This window comes from Oncorhynchus clarkii, chromosome 16, assembly GCF_045791955.1.
Source record: "Oncorhynchus clarkii lewisi isolate Uvic-CL-2024 chromosome 16, UVic_Ocla_1.0, whole genome shotgun sequence".
NCBI classification, from domain to species: domain Eukaryota; kingdom Metazoa; phylum Chordata; class Actinopteri; order Salmoniformes; family Salmonidae; genus Oncorhynchus; species Oncorhynchus clarkii.
In genome coordinates, this window is record NC_092162.1 from 18,176,936 (window position 1) to 18,195,379 (window position 18,444).

The 18,444-nt window shown below is 42.1% G+C and overlaps 1 protein-coding gene across 1 annotated transcript in view; it reads left to right on the forward strand.

The window, feature by feature from the left end:
- Window positions 1–3,200: 3,200 nt before the first annotated feature.
- Window positions 3,201–18,444, forward strand: part of LOC139368096 (transmembrane protein 150A-like) — a 32,536-nt gene continuing 17,292 nt past the window's right edge. Inside the window, exons 1-5 of the mRNA XM_071106663.1 lie at window positions 3,201–3,236; window positions 3,702–3,848; window positions 3,961–4,189; window positions 8,669–8,716; window positions 16,994–17,080. Coding sequence (XP_070962764.1) covers window positions 4,125–4,189; window positions 8,669–8,716; window positions 16,994–17,080 — 200 coding nt within the window. The 5' untranslated portion in view covers window positions 3,201–3,236; window positions 3,702–3,848; window positions 3,961–4,124. The remainder of the gene's footprint in view (window positions 3,237–3,701; window positions 3,849–3,960; window positions 4,190–8,668; window positions 8,717–16,993; window positions 17,081–18,444) is intronic.

Here is an 18,444-nt window from a genome sequence, read left to right on the forward strand (position 1 = left end):
CAAAACGTTGATTTGGTGGTCAATTAACCATTTCTTTGTGGATTGTAATAGGGTTATTGTCTTGTTGGAAGATACACTTGCGGCCAAGTTTCAAACTCCTGGCAGAGACAACCAGGTTTTGGGCTAAAATGTAAAGGTACTGGGTAAAGTTCATGGTGCAGTTGCTCTTAACAAGGGCCCCAGGACCAGTGGAAGCAAAATAGCCCCATAACATCAAAGATCCACCAGCATATTTTACAGTAGGTATGGGGTTATTTTCTCTAATGCTCATGATAGCCTCTTGGGAGTGAACAAGATGGTAGCCAAGCTGGCAGAGCTGCTGATATCTGCTGCTACCAAAACAGAAAATGCAAATGAAGTTGTTCCAAATCCCTGACACAGAGGGAACATCACTCAGATACAATTTCTGAGCGAGACAGGTCCAGTGGTTTCTTACTGAGGAATTCTCACAATGGCTTACCTAACAACATTTCGTGTGACACCCCAAAAGCTTACTACTACCAGATCCTCTGTGTGCCTGTGTTTACTGTGACATGTCCTACAGCACTTTCAGTCTGTTACCTTCTGGCTTCTTCCATGTAATCCAAACCGTCTAATTCCCCATCACCCTTGGATTTGAGTTTCTTTACAGGAAGATGGGATTCATGATGTGATTAAAGTCCAGCTGAGTAGTTACTGCCCTCCTGTGGAAACAATGGGATTAGTCTTCCATTATAATAGTCTGGTCTATACCATGGAGGGGGTCAAAGGGGGACTTTGGGATGAATCGGAGGATACTATATGAAAGGGAGGAGATACATTACGTGGATACATCATCCGATTATGAGATTCTGTATATGACTTTCAGTACAAACAATAGCAGCTTTCCATTCTAGTCATTACATTTCAGTCCACAGAAGCTTCTGGAGGATTTAAACTGTGTAGAATCCTTACCATACAATAAGTTTAGCAAGTTGGGTAGTAGGCCTATAGCTGCACAGAGTCAGAGTGACATACTCTATTGTAGGCCTACACTCTAGATCAACATTCATCATGTATTTATTGAATGAATTAAGTTTATTTTAATAATCATTTAGGCCTACATTACCAAGCAGTGCACAAAAAAGTATTAAATCAAAATGAGTCAATATGAATTTAAGATGGCATTGACTTCCTGTCTGTGGCAGCACTGCGCATACACCCTTTTTGTGGGTCTCCTTAGATAACAAAAGGCAGGTGTCAACCACAGACAGGTGTGCGCGCAAAGTGAGAATGCAACATTGGTATCCCAATAATAATGTATATAATTATTTTATTTTTTAAAAATTACTATACTGAACAAAAATTTTAACATTTTTTTTAAACACAACATGTAGTGGTCCCATGTTTCACGAACTGAAATAAAAGATACCAGAAATGTTCCATACACACAAAAAATGTATTTCTCTCCAATTTTGTGCACAAATTTGTTTACATCCCTGTTAGTGAGCATTTCTCCTTTGCCAAGATAATCCATCCGCTTTACAGGTGTGACATTTCAAGAAGGTGATTTAACAGCATGATCATTACACAGGTGCACCTTGTGCTGGGGACAATAAAAGGCCACTAAAATGTGCAGTTTTGTCACATAACACAATGCCACAGATGTCTCAAGTTTTGAGGGAGCGTGCAGTTGGCATGCTGACTGCAGGAACGTCCATCCGAGCTGTTGCCAGAGAATTTAATGTTCATTTCTCTACCAAAAGCCACCTCCAACGTTGTTTTAGAGAATTTGGCAGCATGTCCAACCAGCCTCACAACCGCAGACCACGTGTAACCACGCCAGCCCAGGACCTCCACATCCGGCTTCTTCACCTGCGGGATCGTCTGAGACCAGCCACCCAGACAGCTGATGAAACTGAGGAGTGTTTCTGTCTGTAATAAAGCCCTTTTGTGGGGAAAAACTCATTCTGGCTGCACCCCTGCCCAGTCATTTGAAATTCATAGATTAGGGCACAATGAATTTATTCAATTGACTGATTTCCTTATATGAACTGTAAGTCAGTAAAAGTTTATATTGTTACATGTTGAGTTGATATTTTTGTTCAGTATGCATTGGCATCCATGTTTGATTTAGGTAGAGGGTAGCATCTGAAAATGGGATTTAGGCCTAATACATTCTTCTTGTGCACTGCTTGGAACCGTCCACCGATTATGGATAGCCCCCTAGGGATAGGGCCTTGGCTACCTTCTGACATGGGAAAGTGTGCTAAAGAGGTAGGCCCAGCCAGTCATTTTAGCGTAATATGTCGACGAGATCTAATGTTTGGGCAACGGATAGCTTCAGGACGGCATCTAAGGGATTCTGTTGGGACATTAATTTGGCCTGGTACAAATCATTCCAATGTCCCAACAGAATCTCGTAGTTGTGGTGGTCCTGAAGTTAGGCAACGGGCACATGGACTAAAAATTGCATAAAACATGTCTTAGGCCTACACACTTAGAAAAGAGGGTTCCAAAAGGGTTCTTCAGTTGTCCCCATAGGAGAACCCTTTTTGGTTTCAGGTTGGGACACAAGTTGGGACATTGGGGTCCATGTAGAACCCTCTGTAGAAAGTGTTCTAATTGGGCTCCCCCTGCAACAAAAAAGGGTTAATCAAAGGGTTTTCCTATGGGGACAGCCGAATAAACCTTTAAGCTTCTATACCCCCCCCCCAAGAGTGTATACACAAAACTGTCTGTAAAATGTCTAACCTTCTTCTGACTCTTCAGTCATCTCTTTCATGGCTAGACTACTCTGAATGTTGTGTTCTGTTGTCTTCTGTTCTTTCATTTCTTTAAAAAAGTGTTTAAATGCAGTGCGGTGCCGACGCGGCCATATTCAATCAAGCGTGTTAGTTAACCACGGTGCACGTGAGTTACCGCCGCTGCCGCGTGAGCCCCCACACTCACACTGTATTTTATTTACCCGAGAAACACCACTGTACCAAACTCATTCAAGAAAAATGAATAGAAAAGAAAACAACATAAACCGCTATTCTCGGGTGGCAGGTCTGTTGTAGTGCTCTGCGGACTAAGTAAATGCCTTGAATGCAGTTGTGACAACGATTCTCAGAACTAGTGGCGATCCAAGAACTTCACCTCATCTCACTACAGCAACGAGTAATCTGTAGATGTGCTTATAAACAATGCCACATATCAGTGATTTATGAAGAGCATGTACAGAGCTTTTAATTAATGATGAACGGACATTTTGCATCTTTACGACAAGCAAGTAGGTAGAGTACCACTCTCTGACGTCCGAGAATGATGATTGTCTCACACACACCACACGCACGTATACTCTTGTTTATTTATCTTATCGCACTTTTTTGATAGGTTTGAATAACTGCATCTGTTTGAACAATGGCATATGTGGAGATTGCATGGGAGAGAGACACTTTATTGTAGTATTGTAGTGAGGCAGTATTTGAAAAAACAAGAGTACAGCACATTTAGAAATAGAGAAGAAAATAACAAAATATGTCGCAGATCACTGATAAGCTACTGGGATGTATTGTCTTGTCATTTTATTCTTTTTTTCCCTTCAAAAAGCTCTCCTTCGTGGGAGGAGTTAGGTGCAACAGCTGGCTCTCTTTACATACTTTTTTCGCAGCGGAGACAGACACATCTCCCGAAGCAAAAAAAAAAGGCGAACGAATGAACAGCAGCATTAAATCTGATCTCGCCTCTCTTTAACACAGGAATTGTATATGATTTGCTTCGAAACACGTTAAGCAAACGACCAGAGAAGAAATCTACACTTCTGGAAAATGTTCTGGGACATATCTTTTTCCGGATTTGGGAGAACTAGCTACAGATCTTGAACGATTTCCTAGAAAGGTGCAAAGGTATGATGGAAACTCCGTCTGCCCTTGCCCTCCTACTGTACGCTACCTTTATCCATACGTCTATGTTATTACGTTATAATGCAATAACCATAATACACGTGTTTCATTACAGATTCTTAATCAGTCCTGATGTTTGCTATGGAAGGCATGCCTGTTATGGACTGCCTGAAGGACTTCAATCACTGAACTTGAAGAGGGAGAGAGAAGTGGATTTATCCCATTTTTTCCTCGGGAGGTACAGGTACCTAGTGGACCACATAGACCAAAGTGATCAACATGTCTATTTGGGTGATCATACCTATCAGCCTTCCTGTCCTCACCATCACTGGGATATGGGTTGTGTAAGTATAACCTAACTAAGAAGTACAAGTAAAAGTGTTCTGTTTTTTTTTCTTCGGATCTCAACAAGACAAGTATTGTATTGTGTATTCTTGAGGAACCCCAGTCATATTTCCCTATTGTGTTGTGAGTATATATAGAGGGTAGGGTATGCTGTCCCAAGGTCTTCCACAATGTGCATAACTGCAGATTGTACCAAATTGTCACCTTTGATACAGTTACAATTCTACAAGACTGAAACCTTAGTGATCTTCGGTCAAGTTGTCTGTAAAGACAAAGAAAAAACATGGAACTACACCTGAGACTGTTTGAAAGACTGTGTCGAAAAAGTATGAACTTCGTTGAGTTTGAGAAGCCTTAAGTTAAATTAAGTTAAGCTGAAAAATAAGGTGATGGAAAGCCAACATTTCTCTCTATGGCCATGGATTACTTGCTGACTGATATGAATCAAACATCTAAATTCAAGCAAATCCTGTTGGGCCTCCCCATCCCTCTATTCAGCTAGTGTCTTAATTGCACTCCTGCCACAAAAGTGTTAATTACCCTTTACATTGAAACAACTGGCAATAAAGGCAGCCTGTATGGATGAAATGAGTTAGAAGACCTGTTATTATGGGTTGATGTACCCTTTGGCATCTGTCTGTGGGTTGGATTGAGGTGGTCAGATGGTATCAGGTTCCCTTGGCTGTAATTTTAGAGATGGTTATTGCGAAATATTCATTGGGGATTTATCAGGCCTCTTGAGAATCTATTCCCCTGCATATTACAAATGTAGTTTGTGAGAAAAGGCAATGAAAAAGCCAAGAAGACGGCCAAAAAAGAGCGAGAGGGACAGCTGAGTTGGAGATTGAGTGGAAGAGTAAGTAAGTAAAGGGATAATAGGTTAAAGAAAGGGAGGGTAAATCAATAAAAAGGCTGTGTACCGTCCCACGTGTTAGCGCCAGCTGTGTGTGACTGGTGTTCAGACGGAGGGGATGCCTGGGCTTGCTGTGATCACTGCTACAGTGGAATGCACCGCCAGAGGGCCAGAGCAGTAGAGACCCATACCTCTTATTTAACCTTTATTTTACCAGGTTAGTCTCATTGAGACTAGAAATCTCTTTTACAAGAAAGACCTCCTGAACATAATATTAGTTCCAGGGAAGTCTCAGAATAGTCATGAGACAAGCACACCATGGGCGGACTGGCCATCTGGCATTTTGGGCAAATGCCAGATGGGCTGGTCCATTTTTATCCCAGTGGGCCTATGTAACTCTGATTTTTTGTGTGCAAAATGATCATTGTTTGGCTAATAATGGCCTCAAAGGAAAAAAATGGCCTGTGTGGGGGACTCAACTAAAAAAAATGGGCCAGTGTGTCAGAAATGCCAGGACTGATTTCTGGTCCCAGTCCGCTCCTGAAGTCGAGAGAGGCTCTAATCTAGAGGTTCTTTCTTGAACGTTCTCTTTTAATTGTACTGTACAGTAGTAACCCCACATCTCACTTTATCTATCGCATTATTGAGCGGAGCTGAAAGGCTTGATGTTATACAATAGTTTGGTATCACAAAGATAGTAGAACTCTACCTGTAAGACACTTCACCAGACCCGCTCTTCAACTAAACTGGAACTGATCCACTGCAGGACTGAGCTTTTCCTCTGCTATGGTTGGCCTGCTGAACATTTGACGATGAACATGCATTTATGTTTGTATTACCATTTTTATTTCATGTAAGTTGAACTCATAATTCAGCACGTTGCTGTCATTTGTCCAATGTTCTGTTCAAAAAAACAGCACACATAAAAACATTCTCTCTCTCAGAAGAGATTTGTGCTGTGTAGCCTCACACACAGGAGTTGACGCACCGTAGTTGTCTGCTCAGAGAGCTTCTGAGATAGATAGGATACATTATGTTTGTCTGCTACCTTATCTGGCAAAGCCACCATGCTTGGGAAGATCATGTGTTTGGACATCTCCTCTCACCTGCCCGTCTTAAGATAAGAAGTTGTTATCCTCGAAAAGTGCTGAGTGACTGGTTAGACTTGATGGAATCCCCCCCCAAAACACACAGACACAAACATCTACACCACAGGCAATAGATACAATAGTTTTGAACAAATAAATATACATTCTTTACAGAATTTTCTAGTTATTTTTCCCAGGGACCCAGTGGAGTATCAGGTTATACTTGTGAGGTGTGGGGCTTGGCCAGCACTCTCTAGTGCTCCTTGAAATGAAAGAGTGTTTTTGTTGAGGTCATTAAACTCTGGGAATTTCACAGAAGCGCTAGATAACACAACTCTCTAGCTAACTGTTGACTTCAGGTCCTTGCAAATGAGAGAGCGACTCTACAGTAAACCCCTGGATGAGGCCAAGGTCCACAGGCACACTAAATAGAATGGACATTGCAACCCAGCCAAGTCAAGAATGTCACTTCTCAGATCTAGGATCAGATAACCCAAGCCCAAATCCTAACTGTAAGCATTGGAGGACAAATAATATCTGACCCTGTACCAGCATTTAGGTGCAACTTCTATCAACTCAGAATTGGGGACTGTGTGTTGCACACTCGTAGAAAAAAAAAGGTTCCGGTTATTCGACTGTCACCATTAGATAACCCTTTTTGGTTCCAAGTAGTAACTCTTTTTGGTTTCAGATTGAGTCCTTTTGGGTTCCATGGAGATCCCTCAGTGGAAAGGGTTCCTCATGGAACCCAAAAGGGTTATTCTACCTGGACTCAAAAGGGTTCTTTCTACCTGGAACTTTTTAGTTTCTAGATACTGTAGGACCTTTTTTTCTTCTTCTAAAAGTACAGCATAAAGGCTTCCTTGTATTCCAAAGGGTGCAGAGAGATCTCAGGTATGCAGGCTGCGATGAGTTTCCATGAGAGATGAGGCACACCCCTTTTTTCATACGCATTTTAGGTCGGTTACTGTTTATGTCCACCCTCAACTCTCTCTCTCTCTCTCTCTCTCTCTCTCTCTCTCTCTCTCTCTCTCTCTCTCTCTCTCTCTGTGTCCAGTGTGACAAAACATAGTACATTCTACTGTACTGTATCTTATGGAACCCCTGTATCGTGGGCGCTCAATTTCTCTTCACAACCATTTTCAAAAGTTTCCCTGTCTCTCCTGTCTGAGACTGCGATAGTAACCCTGCTTGGCAACCCCAGGCCAGGCTGTTTCCAGACCTGCTGTTTCATAGACACTTAACACCTGCCTGCCTGTGGGTTTATGGGTCTACTACTGCCGTACGTAACCCAGAGACCTACACTATAGTATGTTTAGCTTGGGCACAGCATGAGTCCTTTGTCAAAAAGGGTTGTGTATTTACTGTAGGAGAGATGTCTTCAGAGAAGGTCTTATAAAGATTTAATCTGAGTAACTAAGTTAAGCACAACAGAAGTATGCTATTCAATGTGATGTGATGTGTGATCATTAGGGTCCCAAGTTTTCCTAACCAATTATATAGGGAGTTATTACTGGTTAGGCCACATGGCCTCAGCCAATGAGTTGCATTAATTTTAGGTGTGCCCCCTCACGTCTGACAGGATTTCTGTCAGGATTTCTGCTTTTCTCCAGAAGGTCAACCCCCCCCCCCCCCCCCCCCCTATATTTGTTTGCTCACCTAAGCGAAGGAGGTATCGATAGGCATGACCTAAGCATTTCCGCATTATCATCCCCTGCAACCAATAGATATTGAATAGAGGTTCTCAAACGGAATGGTGAAACTTTTAAACGTCTCTTCATGTTGCTGTGTCAGCATGTTCTTTTGGGGGTGATCCTCTATGTGATCTCATCAGAACCCAGTGCCCCATCAGTGTCAGTCTATTATGCAACTCTGTTTTGCGTACATTATGATATCCAGTGGGTGTCCACGAGAACACCGCGTGATCTGATCCTGATATGTAGTGGTTGAAACCCAATGTTCTCTCTTCAGTAGCCTATTGTCAACCGTCAGATAAGAGACTGCTGCCCGAGGGCTGAACTCTCTGGAGTCGTGGTCGCGTTGTTGTTTGGAGCCGGTTAGCCGTTGACAGATAACCTTCAGAGAAAGAGGAATGCATAGTGCAGACCCAGTTTGCTACAGTCAAAGGATGTCCACAAGACATGTACAATTAGACCACTGGCCATGGAGGTGGCTGTGCACTAATTCATGCGGACATCTTTTGACTGCAGCAAACTGGGTCTGGAAACTCGAAACTATGACCCTAATTAATATGTTAATTAATATGTTACTAAGTGACAAAGGCATCGGAACCACCAACTGATGAGTCTGCAGAACCGTTGTGGGGTTCATAGCGTTGGGATGTAGCTATTGCATGAAACGAAGATTAACATCTAGTTTTGTATTAAGGCTAGTGCAATACACTCCTAGAATTTTTCCCAGCTAGTGGGAAGTCAGGCTGCAACTCTTTGCTATTCTACTCGTTCTGAGCACTCTAACTTGTCGTTCTATTGACTATGTAACACTTGGATAAAAACGTGTCTCTATTTTATTTTCAGATATGCCATGGCCCTCTACAACCAGCATGTCTGCCCCGTGGATAACTGGTACTGTACTTTATAATCAACTCTCTAATGATAATGTTGACTCACCCATAATCAGTGTCATTATCTATAGCAGAAGGGGGAAAGGGGGATACCTTGTAAGTTATACAACTGAATTCATTCAACTGAAATGCATGAGCTCACCACATGTCATTATCCACAACAAAGAGAACTGATACTCTTTCAGTTGGTGTCATTTTTTTGGGGCTCAGAGATAGAGAAGGATCCCAGTGGGCACAACACGTCATTTCAACATGGATAATTGGGTAATATTTGGTTGGGACGTTGATCAATGAGATTAAAACCTATTTACCCACTCAAAGAAAAAAAGTCTGTGGAATTTCCATCCAACCATTTAAAAGCACAGCAAAGTTCAAATGGGAATACATTGTCAGATATTGTGTTTATTTGGTTGAATTGGAGACGTGAATCCAACATATCATTTGTGAACACGTTAATAGGCTATTTGTTGTATTTCAAAAGTTCTATTGAATTGTGTTTGGTTGTCAACGCAAACAAATGTCAACATTTGAAGGAGGTGTATCTTCTGCTTGGATAGTTCCACTGTGCCACTGACTTAGTCTGGTTTTTATTCCAGTTTGTCTACAAATGAAAAATTGATATGTTGGATTCACGTCTCCATTTCAACCAAACATCTAAGTTAAAGAATATAACTAAATCAAACTTTAAATGCACTTTCAATCAAGTTTGATTTGATTTAGTCCTATTCTTTAACTTTTATTATTTTTGGTTGAGATGGAGATGTGAATCCAACATATCGATTATTAATTTGTATAGGCAAGATGTAGTAGATTGTATCGAGTACAGTATATACATATGAGATGAGTATGTAAATTAATGTAGCATTCTCACATAGGTATTCCTCTTGTCCAGATGGATTAGGGCAGTGTGCAGTGTGGTTGCGATTGCGTCGTCTGTGGACTTATTGGGGCGGTAAGCAAATTGGAGTGGGTCTAGGGTGTCAGGTAGGGTGGAGGTGATATGGTCCTTGACTAGTCTCTCAAAGCACTTCATGATGACGGAAGTGAGTGCTACGGGGCAGTAGTCATTTAGCTCAGTTACCTTTGCTTTCTTGGGAACAGGAACAATGGTGGCCCTCTTGACGCATGTGGGAACAGCAGACTGGGATAAGGATGATCAGACTGGGATAAGGGTTGATGTTTATCCACGTAGATATACGTTGATATTTGGTTGCGTTGACAACCAAAAATAATTCAATATCACTAAATATCATTACATTTAAAATCAACTAGAGCTTTAAACTCTAGGATTGAATTGAAATGATAGTTGTTGTTGACTTTGTAAATGCTATATAGGCGTAAATAGCATAATTTATGAAATGAGTGATAAAGTATGGTCACATTTCATTTGTTCTGTTAAACCTACCCTTTGAAATCAACAGTGAATCTATTTACTTTATAACTGGAGACCTCTCAACAATCCTTCTCACAATAGCACCATGTTAATAGTACGTGACAAATATCATACAGTAGCTAAGCAGGGCTGGGCTTGGTTTAAACCTTGGATGGGAGACCTAAAGGTAGCTGTAGATAGATCCACTTTCCAAACGTTGAAGATCAGACGTTGTTTTAGGTTTGTCTATGTTGAAATTTGGTTACCATTATGACATAATCCTGTGGTTGAAATGTCACCCTCAAAAGACTCGCATAACAACAGTTGATTACTTTTTTCAAATTCAATGTATTTTCCACATAGATTCCACGTTGCAATACGTTGACAATTTACGTTGAAACAACGTTGATTCAATCAGTTTGTGCCTAGTGGGATAACGGTTGCCCAAACTTCAACTGTTGTGTCGTCACTGATTTGGTTTGTCATTGAAAATGGATTTATTTGTAAAGGTGATAACCCCAGAAAAGGTATTGTTGTTATCCTCGCAGGCCTGTAGGGTATGATGTTACGGCATAGTTTGTATCTACGTGGATAAACATCACACTAGGTACATGGTGTGTTCAGCAGGTCCTAAACACACCATGAATCAAATCAAAATCAAATTGTATGTGTCACATGCGCCGAATACAACGGGTGCAGACTTTACCATGAAATCCTTACGACCCCTTCCCAACGACGCAGAGTTAAAAAGGAATAATTAAATAAAACTAAAAATAGTAACATTAGAGGAATAAAATACACAAGAATGGCGTTATATACAGGAAGTACCAGTACAAGATCAATGAGCAGGGGGACGAGATATTTGAGGTAGATACAGTTGAAGTCGGAAGTTTAAATTCACCTTAGACAAATACATTTAAACTCAGTTTTTCACAATTCCTGACATTTAATCCTAGTAAAAATTCCCTGTCTTAGGTCAGTTAGGAACACCACTTTATTTTAAGAATGTGAAATGTCAGAATAATAGTAGAGAGAATGATTTATTTCAGCTTTTATTTATTTCATCACATTCCCAGTGGGTCAGAAGTTTACATACACTCAATTATTATTTGGTAGCATTGCCTTCTTGCCTCCTTGCTAGCACACACTTTTTCAGTTCTGCCCATATATTTTCTCTAGGATTGAAGTCAGGGGTTTGTGATGGCCTCTCCAATACCTTGACTTTGTTGTCCTTAAGCCATTTTGCCACAACTTTGGAAGTATGCTTGTCCATTTGGAAAACCCATTTGCGACCAAGTTTTAACTTCCTGACTGATGTCTTGAGATGTTGCTTCAATATATCCACATCATTTTCCTTCCTCATGATGCCATCTATTTTGTGAAGTGCACCAGTCCCTCCTGCAGCAAAGCACCCCCACAACAATGTGCTGCCACCCCTGTGCTTCACAGTTGGGATGGTGTTCTTCGGCTTGCAAGCCTCCCCCTTTTTCGTCCAAACATAACAATGGTCATTATGGCCAAACAGTTCTATTTTTGTTTCATCAGACCAGAGGACATTTCTCCAAAAAGTACGATCTTTGTCCAGTTGCAAACCGTAGTCTGGCTTTTTTATGGCGGTTTTGGAGCAGTGGCTTCTTCCTCGCTGAGCGGCCTTTCAGGTTATGTTGATATAGAACTCGTTTTACTGTGGATATAGATACTTTTGTACCTGTTTTCTCCAGCATCTTCACAAGGTCCTTTGCTGTTGTTCTGGGATTGATTTGCACTTTTCGCACCAAAGTACGTTCATCTCTAGGAGACAGAACGCATCTCCTTTCTGAGCGGTATGACAGCTGAGTGGTCCCATGGTGTTTATACTTGTACAGATGAACGCAGTACCTTCAGACATTTGAAAATTGCTCCCAAGAATGAATCACACCAGTGTAGGTCTACAATTTTTTTTTGTTCTTGGCTGATTTCTTTTGATTTTCCCATGACGTCAAGCAAAGAGGCAATGAGTTTGAAGGTAGGCCTTGAAATACATTCACGGGTACACCTCCTATTGGCTCAAATTATGTCAATCGCCTATCAGAAGCTGATTTTCTGGAATTTTCCAAGCTTTTTAAAGGCACAGTCAACTTAGTGTATGTAAACTTCTCACCCACTGGCATTTTAATACAGTGAATTATAAGTGAAATAATCTGCCTGTAAACAACTGTTGGAAAAAGTAAGAGCAGCATTTGATGAGTGTGTGTGCAGGTCTGTTTGTGTTTTGTCGGTATGCGTGTGTTTTATGTGTGCATATGTAGTGAATGTGTGTGGGTTTGTGTGGGAGTGTCAGTGTAATGTGTGTGAGTGAGTGTGTATGTAGTGTGTATATAATCTTGTGAGTGTGCATAGAATCACTGCAAGATAAGGTCAGTGCAGATAGTTTGGTTAACCTTTTAATGAACTATTTAGCAGTCTTATGGCTTGGGGGTAGAAGCTGTCTCGGAGAGAGAGCCGTCTTGGTCTGAGAGCCGATGCGCCGGTATTGTTTTCTGGACAGTAGCAGAGTGAACAGTTTATGACTGGGGTGGCAGGAGTCTTTCGCAATTTTTTGGGCCTTCCTCTGACACCGCCTGATCTAGAGTTCCTGGATTGCAGGGAGTGATTTACTGGGCTGTCCTCACCACCCTCTGTAGCGCTTTGTGGTCGAGGACGGTGCAATACCAAACGGTGATGCAATACTGTATGTCAAGATGCTCTTGATGGTGCAGCTGTAGAACTTTTGAGGATCTGAGGGCCCATGACAAATCTTTTCAGCCTCTTAGGGGGGGAAGAAGCGCTGTCGTGTCCTCTTCATGACTGTGCATTGTGTGTGGACAAGATATAATTGTACTGGAGTGGATGGCCGCCATTTTATGGGCTCCTGACCAATTGTGCTATTTTGTGTGTGTTTTTGTGCTGTTTTGAACTTTTTTTGTAGATAATGTTTCCGCCATCTTTTCCTATGATGGAAAAGAGCGTCTGGACATCAGAACAGCGATAACTCACCTCAAACTGGACGAGGATTTTTTATTTAATGAGTTGGACACGAAGGATATACTGCTCTTCCCGGACCAGGCCCAAATCCCCATCATTCGTATGAAGAGGAGACGCCATTACAGAGGTCGAAGAGCTTGATGCCTGGCGAGACTGCGTAGGCGAGTGGTTCATTTGCCTTTAGCCTCTGTTCTACAGGCGAACGCTGGAGAATAAACTGGATGAGCTCCGTTCAAGACTATCCTATCAAAGGGACATTCAAAATTGTAATATCCTATGTTTCACCGAGTCGTGGCTGAACAAGGACATGGACAATATACAGTTAGCTGGGTTTTCCGTGCTTTCGGCAAGACAGAACGGCAGCCTCTGGTAAGATCGTAGGTGGTGGTGTGCGTCTCTTGTCAACAACAACTGGTGCACGATCTTTAATATTAAGGTTTTGCTCGCCTGAGTTAGTGTACCTCCTGATAAGCTGTAGACCATACTATTTGCCAAGAGAGTTTTAATCTATATTCTTTGTATAGGTCTATTTACCACCACAACCAGATGCTGGCACTAAGACAGCACTCAACGAGTTGTAGAAGACCATAAGCAAACAAGAAGATGCTAATCCAGAAGCGGCGCTCTTAGTAGCCAGAGACTTTAACGCAGGAAAACTGAAATCCGTTTTATCTCATAAAAAAATATATATATATGGATCACCTTTACTCCCCACAGAGACACGTACAAAGCTCTCTCTCGCCCTCCATTTGGCAAATCTGACAATAACTATCCTCTATTCTATTCTGTCCTCCTGATTCCTGCTTAGAAGCGAAAACTCAAACAGGAAGTACCAATGACGCCCTCAATACGGAAGTGGTCCGATGAAGCAGATGCTAAGCTACAAGGCCCTTAACCACTGCGCCACCCGGGAGGCCCATCAAAAACATTTTAAAGTGAATATTTGTGTACTTGTTTGGCATCTTATTGGATTGTTAAAAACTAGCAACTTAAGCATTTCACCGCACCCGCTATAACATCCACTAAACTGTGTACGCGACCAATGAACTTTGATTGGAATTCCCTGTTTAAGGAGTGTCAGTAGAATGCTCCTTACAGTCAAATGTGCAGGTATAGTGCAGGTATGGGTTTGGAATAGTTGTTTGTTTTTACTTGGGCAGGTCTGCTGCTTGTGGGAATAGCTTGGAATTAATGTAGCACCCTGGCATGTTTAATCCCTGTTTACTTCACACATACCACAGAAGTAATTCTCCCACTCCTAAAAGAATTTGCATGCTATTGCCTTTCCCCAAAAAGTTGCTTCCCATCCCTGCTTTCCCATAATTAACCCATTACTCCTCTCTCTCTCTCCACATGCTCTCGTTTCTCCCCTCTCCCATACTATTTCTCTCTATGTTCTCCAAATTTGTCTCCATCTCCATCCTCTCTCCATTTCTCCCTCACCCTGTTTCTCTCATGCCTCACTATGTTTGAATAAGGCAGTCGGGCTCAGGAAGTCTAGAGGGGGGCCTTGTTGATGTAGGCTGAGAAAAGATGGACTATTCCCTCTTGTGAAACGAGCCAGCCATAAATTATCAAATTTCTCCCGAATTAATGTTGAATAAGCAGACTTGTTGAGAAGGTACGGTTTCTCTTGCCCTTTTGCAAGAGCTGGTTCATAACCGTTCAAAATCAGTTTGCTGGTTTGACATTTAAAGCACATACGTCAGCAGGAATTTTGGGGTTTTGATAAAGATTATAGAATTACTGAAATTGCTTCTGATTGTCTTGAGTGGAAGTCTACAACTGTGTGTGGCACTTTCTAGGTAAAATCAATGTGAGGCCGAAATAACATAATGGTCCCCTGTGTCCGCATGGGGAGACTTAAAAACATTCTACCTCACTTTATCATCACATCTCCTGCGCCACTAGCAGGCACAGATCAAGTGGCATGTGTCTAGACTCAAATGTATATCCTTGCCCCAGTCTGTAATCCCAACATGTTTCAAGTTCACCACCATTGTCCCTGTTCCCAAGAACTCCAAGCTAACCTGCCTAAAATACTATTGCCCTGTAGCACTCACACCTGTAATTATGAAGTGCTTTGAAAGGCTGGTCATGCCACATATAAACACCATCATCCCAGACACCTTGGACCCACTCCAATTTGTATACCGCGTCAACAGATCCACAGCTGATGAAAACTCAAGTGCACTTCACAGACTCTGGGTTCGCGCCCAGGCTCTGTCGTAAACCGGCCGCGACCAGGAGGTCCGTGGGGCGATGCACAATTGGCCTAGCGTCGTCCGGGTTAGGGAGGGTTTGGCCGGTAGGGATCTCCTTGTCTCATCGCGCACCAGCGACTCCTGTGGCGGGCGGGGCGCAGTGCACGCTAACCAAGGTTGCCAGGTGCACGGTGTTTCCTTCGACACATTGGTGCGGCTGGCTTCCGGGTTGAAAGCGCTCTGTGTTAAGAAGCAGTGCGGCTTGGTTGGGTTGTGTATCGGAGGACGCATGACTTTCAACCTTCGTCTCTCCCGAGCCCGTACAGGAGTTATAGCGATGAGACAAGATAGTAACTACTAAAACAATTGGATACCACAAAATTGGGGTGAAAAAGGGGTCAAATTTAAAATAAAATAAATTGTTTTTGATGTATAAATATTCTAGAAATCCTACAAGATAAAGTGTACTCTGATCAGTAGACAGACACATGTAATACAACAGTACCTGCCTCAGTACCTGCATCTTCCAAGCACCCATGTTCTTCCAAGCACCCATCAACAAATACTGTCATCCATCAAGTGGGAGGCTCCCATCCCACGTCATGCCTCAGCTGGCTTGTCGGGCTCCCATGCTTCTGCCGGCCAGGCAGGCTCCCATCCCATGTCATGCCTCAGCCGGGTTGTCAGGCTCCCATGCCTCAGCCGGCTCATCACGCTCACATCCTAAGTCATGCCTCAGACAGCTTGTCAGGCTCCCACGCCTCAGCCGGCTCGTCAGGCTCCCACACCTCAGCGGGATCGTCAGGCTCCCATGCCTCAACCGACTCGTCAGACTCCCATGTCCCAGCCGGCCCGTCAGGCTTGCCCAGGTGGGACTGGGGGGGGGGGTACTGTCACGCCTGCTCCCGCTCGCTCAAGGGCGCCAGACTGCCCATCATTACGTGCACCAGCGCATCTTTGGACTCACCTGGACTCCATTACTTTATTGATTGCCCTTCCTATATCTGTCTGTTCCTTGGTTTGATCCCTGTGTCAGCATTATTGTTGTTATGTTTCCCCTGTCCAGACGCTGTCCTTGTTTGTTGCTCCTCAGTAATTTATTAAATGTTCACTCCCTGCACTTGCTTCTCGTCTCCCAGTGTCTGTCCTCACAATAGTGTTATGCGAGATGTGTTTACTTTAGTAGTGGTGGGTGTTCGGTGGGGACGCATTCTGATCCAGACTTTGCATGAGTCGAAGCATAACTAATGGGTGACTTTATGCTCTCATCTCACCTCACAAAGGTCACACAGTCCATTCAGGATAGCCACCTGTCTAAGGCGGATTATGCAATAGTTCCATCTGCAAATATGCCTTAATAAGAAATACAATTCCCTCAGAAAAGTTATCCACTGGGCACAAATGTCAGTTCAACGTCTAGTTTTGATTTACATTTGGTTGAGTTGTCAACTAACATGAATTTAACGTGAAATCAACAAAAAAAGTTGGGTGAAAAAAAGTCTAAATTCCCTTACGTTGATTACTTTTTGAAAATCCAATCAGTTTTCCTTGTTGATGCAACTTCATCAAATTGTATTATTTTGTGGAAATGACATGGAAACAACATTGATTCACCTAGTTTTTGCCCAGTGGGTAAAGTATGTTCCATTTGATAGCAAAAGTGTAATGTAAAGGTCTATGTTTTTTTTTCTTCATCCAGGCTGTATAATCAGTCGTGTGAGGAGAAGCTGTCTCTACAGAGGGGTCCTGAGCTGTGCTGTACCCTGGACAATGTCCCACTCATCAGGTCAGTACCGTATTACACTGTCTGTACTAGAGGTCGACCGATTATGATTTTTCAATACCGATACCGATTATTGGAGGACCAAAAAGGCAGATACCGATTAATCAGCCGATTAAAAAACAATACTGAATTAACACTTATTTTAACTTAATATAAAACATCAATAAAATCAATTTAGCCTCAAATAAATAATGAAACATGTTCAATTTGGTTTAAATAATGCAAAAACAAAGTGTTGGAGAAGAAAGTAATATGTGCCATGTAAAAATGTGTGCCATGTAAAAAAGCTAACGTTTAAGTTCCTTGCTCAGAACATGAGAACATATGAAAGTTGGTGGTTCCTTTTAACATGAGACTTCAATATTCCAAGGTAAGAGGTTTTAGGTTCTAGTTAATATAGTATTTATAGGACTATTTCTCTCTATACCATTTGTATTTCATATATCTTTGACTATTGGATGTTCTTATAGGCACTATAGTATTGCCAGTGTAACAGTATACCTTCCGTCCCCCTCCTCGCCCCTACCTGGGCTCGAACCAGGAACACATCGACAACAGCCACACTAGCTAGCCATTTCACATTGGTTACACCAGCCATTAGGCTGATAGGCTTGAAGTCATAAACAGCGCTGTGCTTGCGAAGAGCTGCTGGCAAAACGCACCAAAGTGCTGTTTGAATGAATGATTACGGGCCTGCTGCTGCTCAGTCAGACTGCTCTATCAAATCAGACTTAATTATAACATAATAACACACAGAAATACGAGCCTTTGGTCATTAATATGATCGAATCCGGAAACTATCATTTCGAAAACAAAACATTTATTATTTCAGTGAAATACGGAACCGTTCGGTATTTTATCTATGGGTGGCATCCCTAAGTCTAAATATTCTTGTTACATTGCACAACCTTCAATGTATGTCATAAAGACGTAAAATTCTGGCAAATTAGTTCGCAATGAGCAAGGCAGCCCAAACTGTTGCATATACCCTGACTCTGCGTGCAATGAACACAAGAGAAATGACACAATTTCACCTGGTTAATATTGCCTGCTAAACTGGATTAGTAGTTATAAATAACTAGTGATTATGATTGATTGTTTTTTATAAGATAAGTTTAATGCTAGCTAGCAATTTACCTTGGCTTCTACTGCATTCGCGTAACAGGCAGCCTACTCGTGGAGTGCAATGGTTAGACCGTTGGACTAGTTAACTGTGCGGTTGCAAGATTGGAACCCTGAGCTGACAAGGTGAAAATCTGTCGTTCTGCCCCTGAACAAGGCAGTTAACCCACAGTTCCTAGGCCGTCATTGAAAATAAGAATGTGTTCTTAACTGACTTGCCTAGTTAAATAAAAGGTATAAAAAAA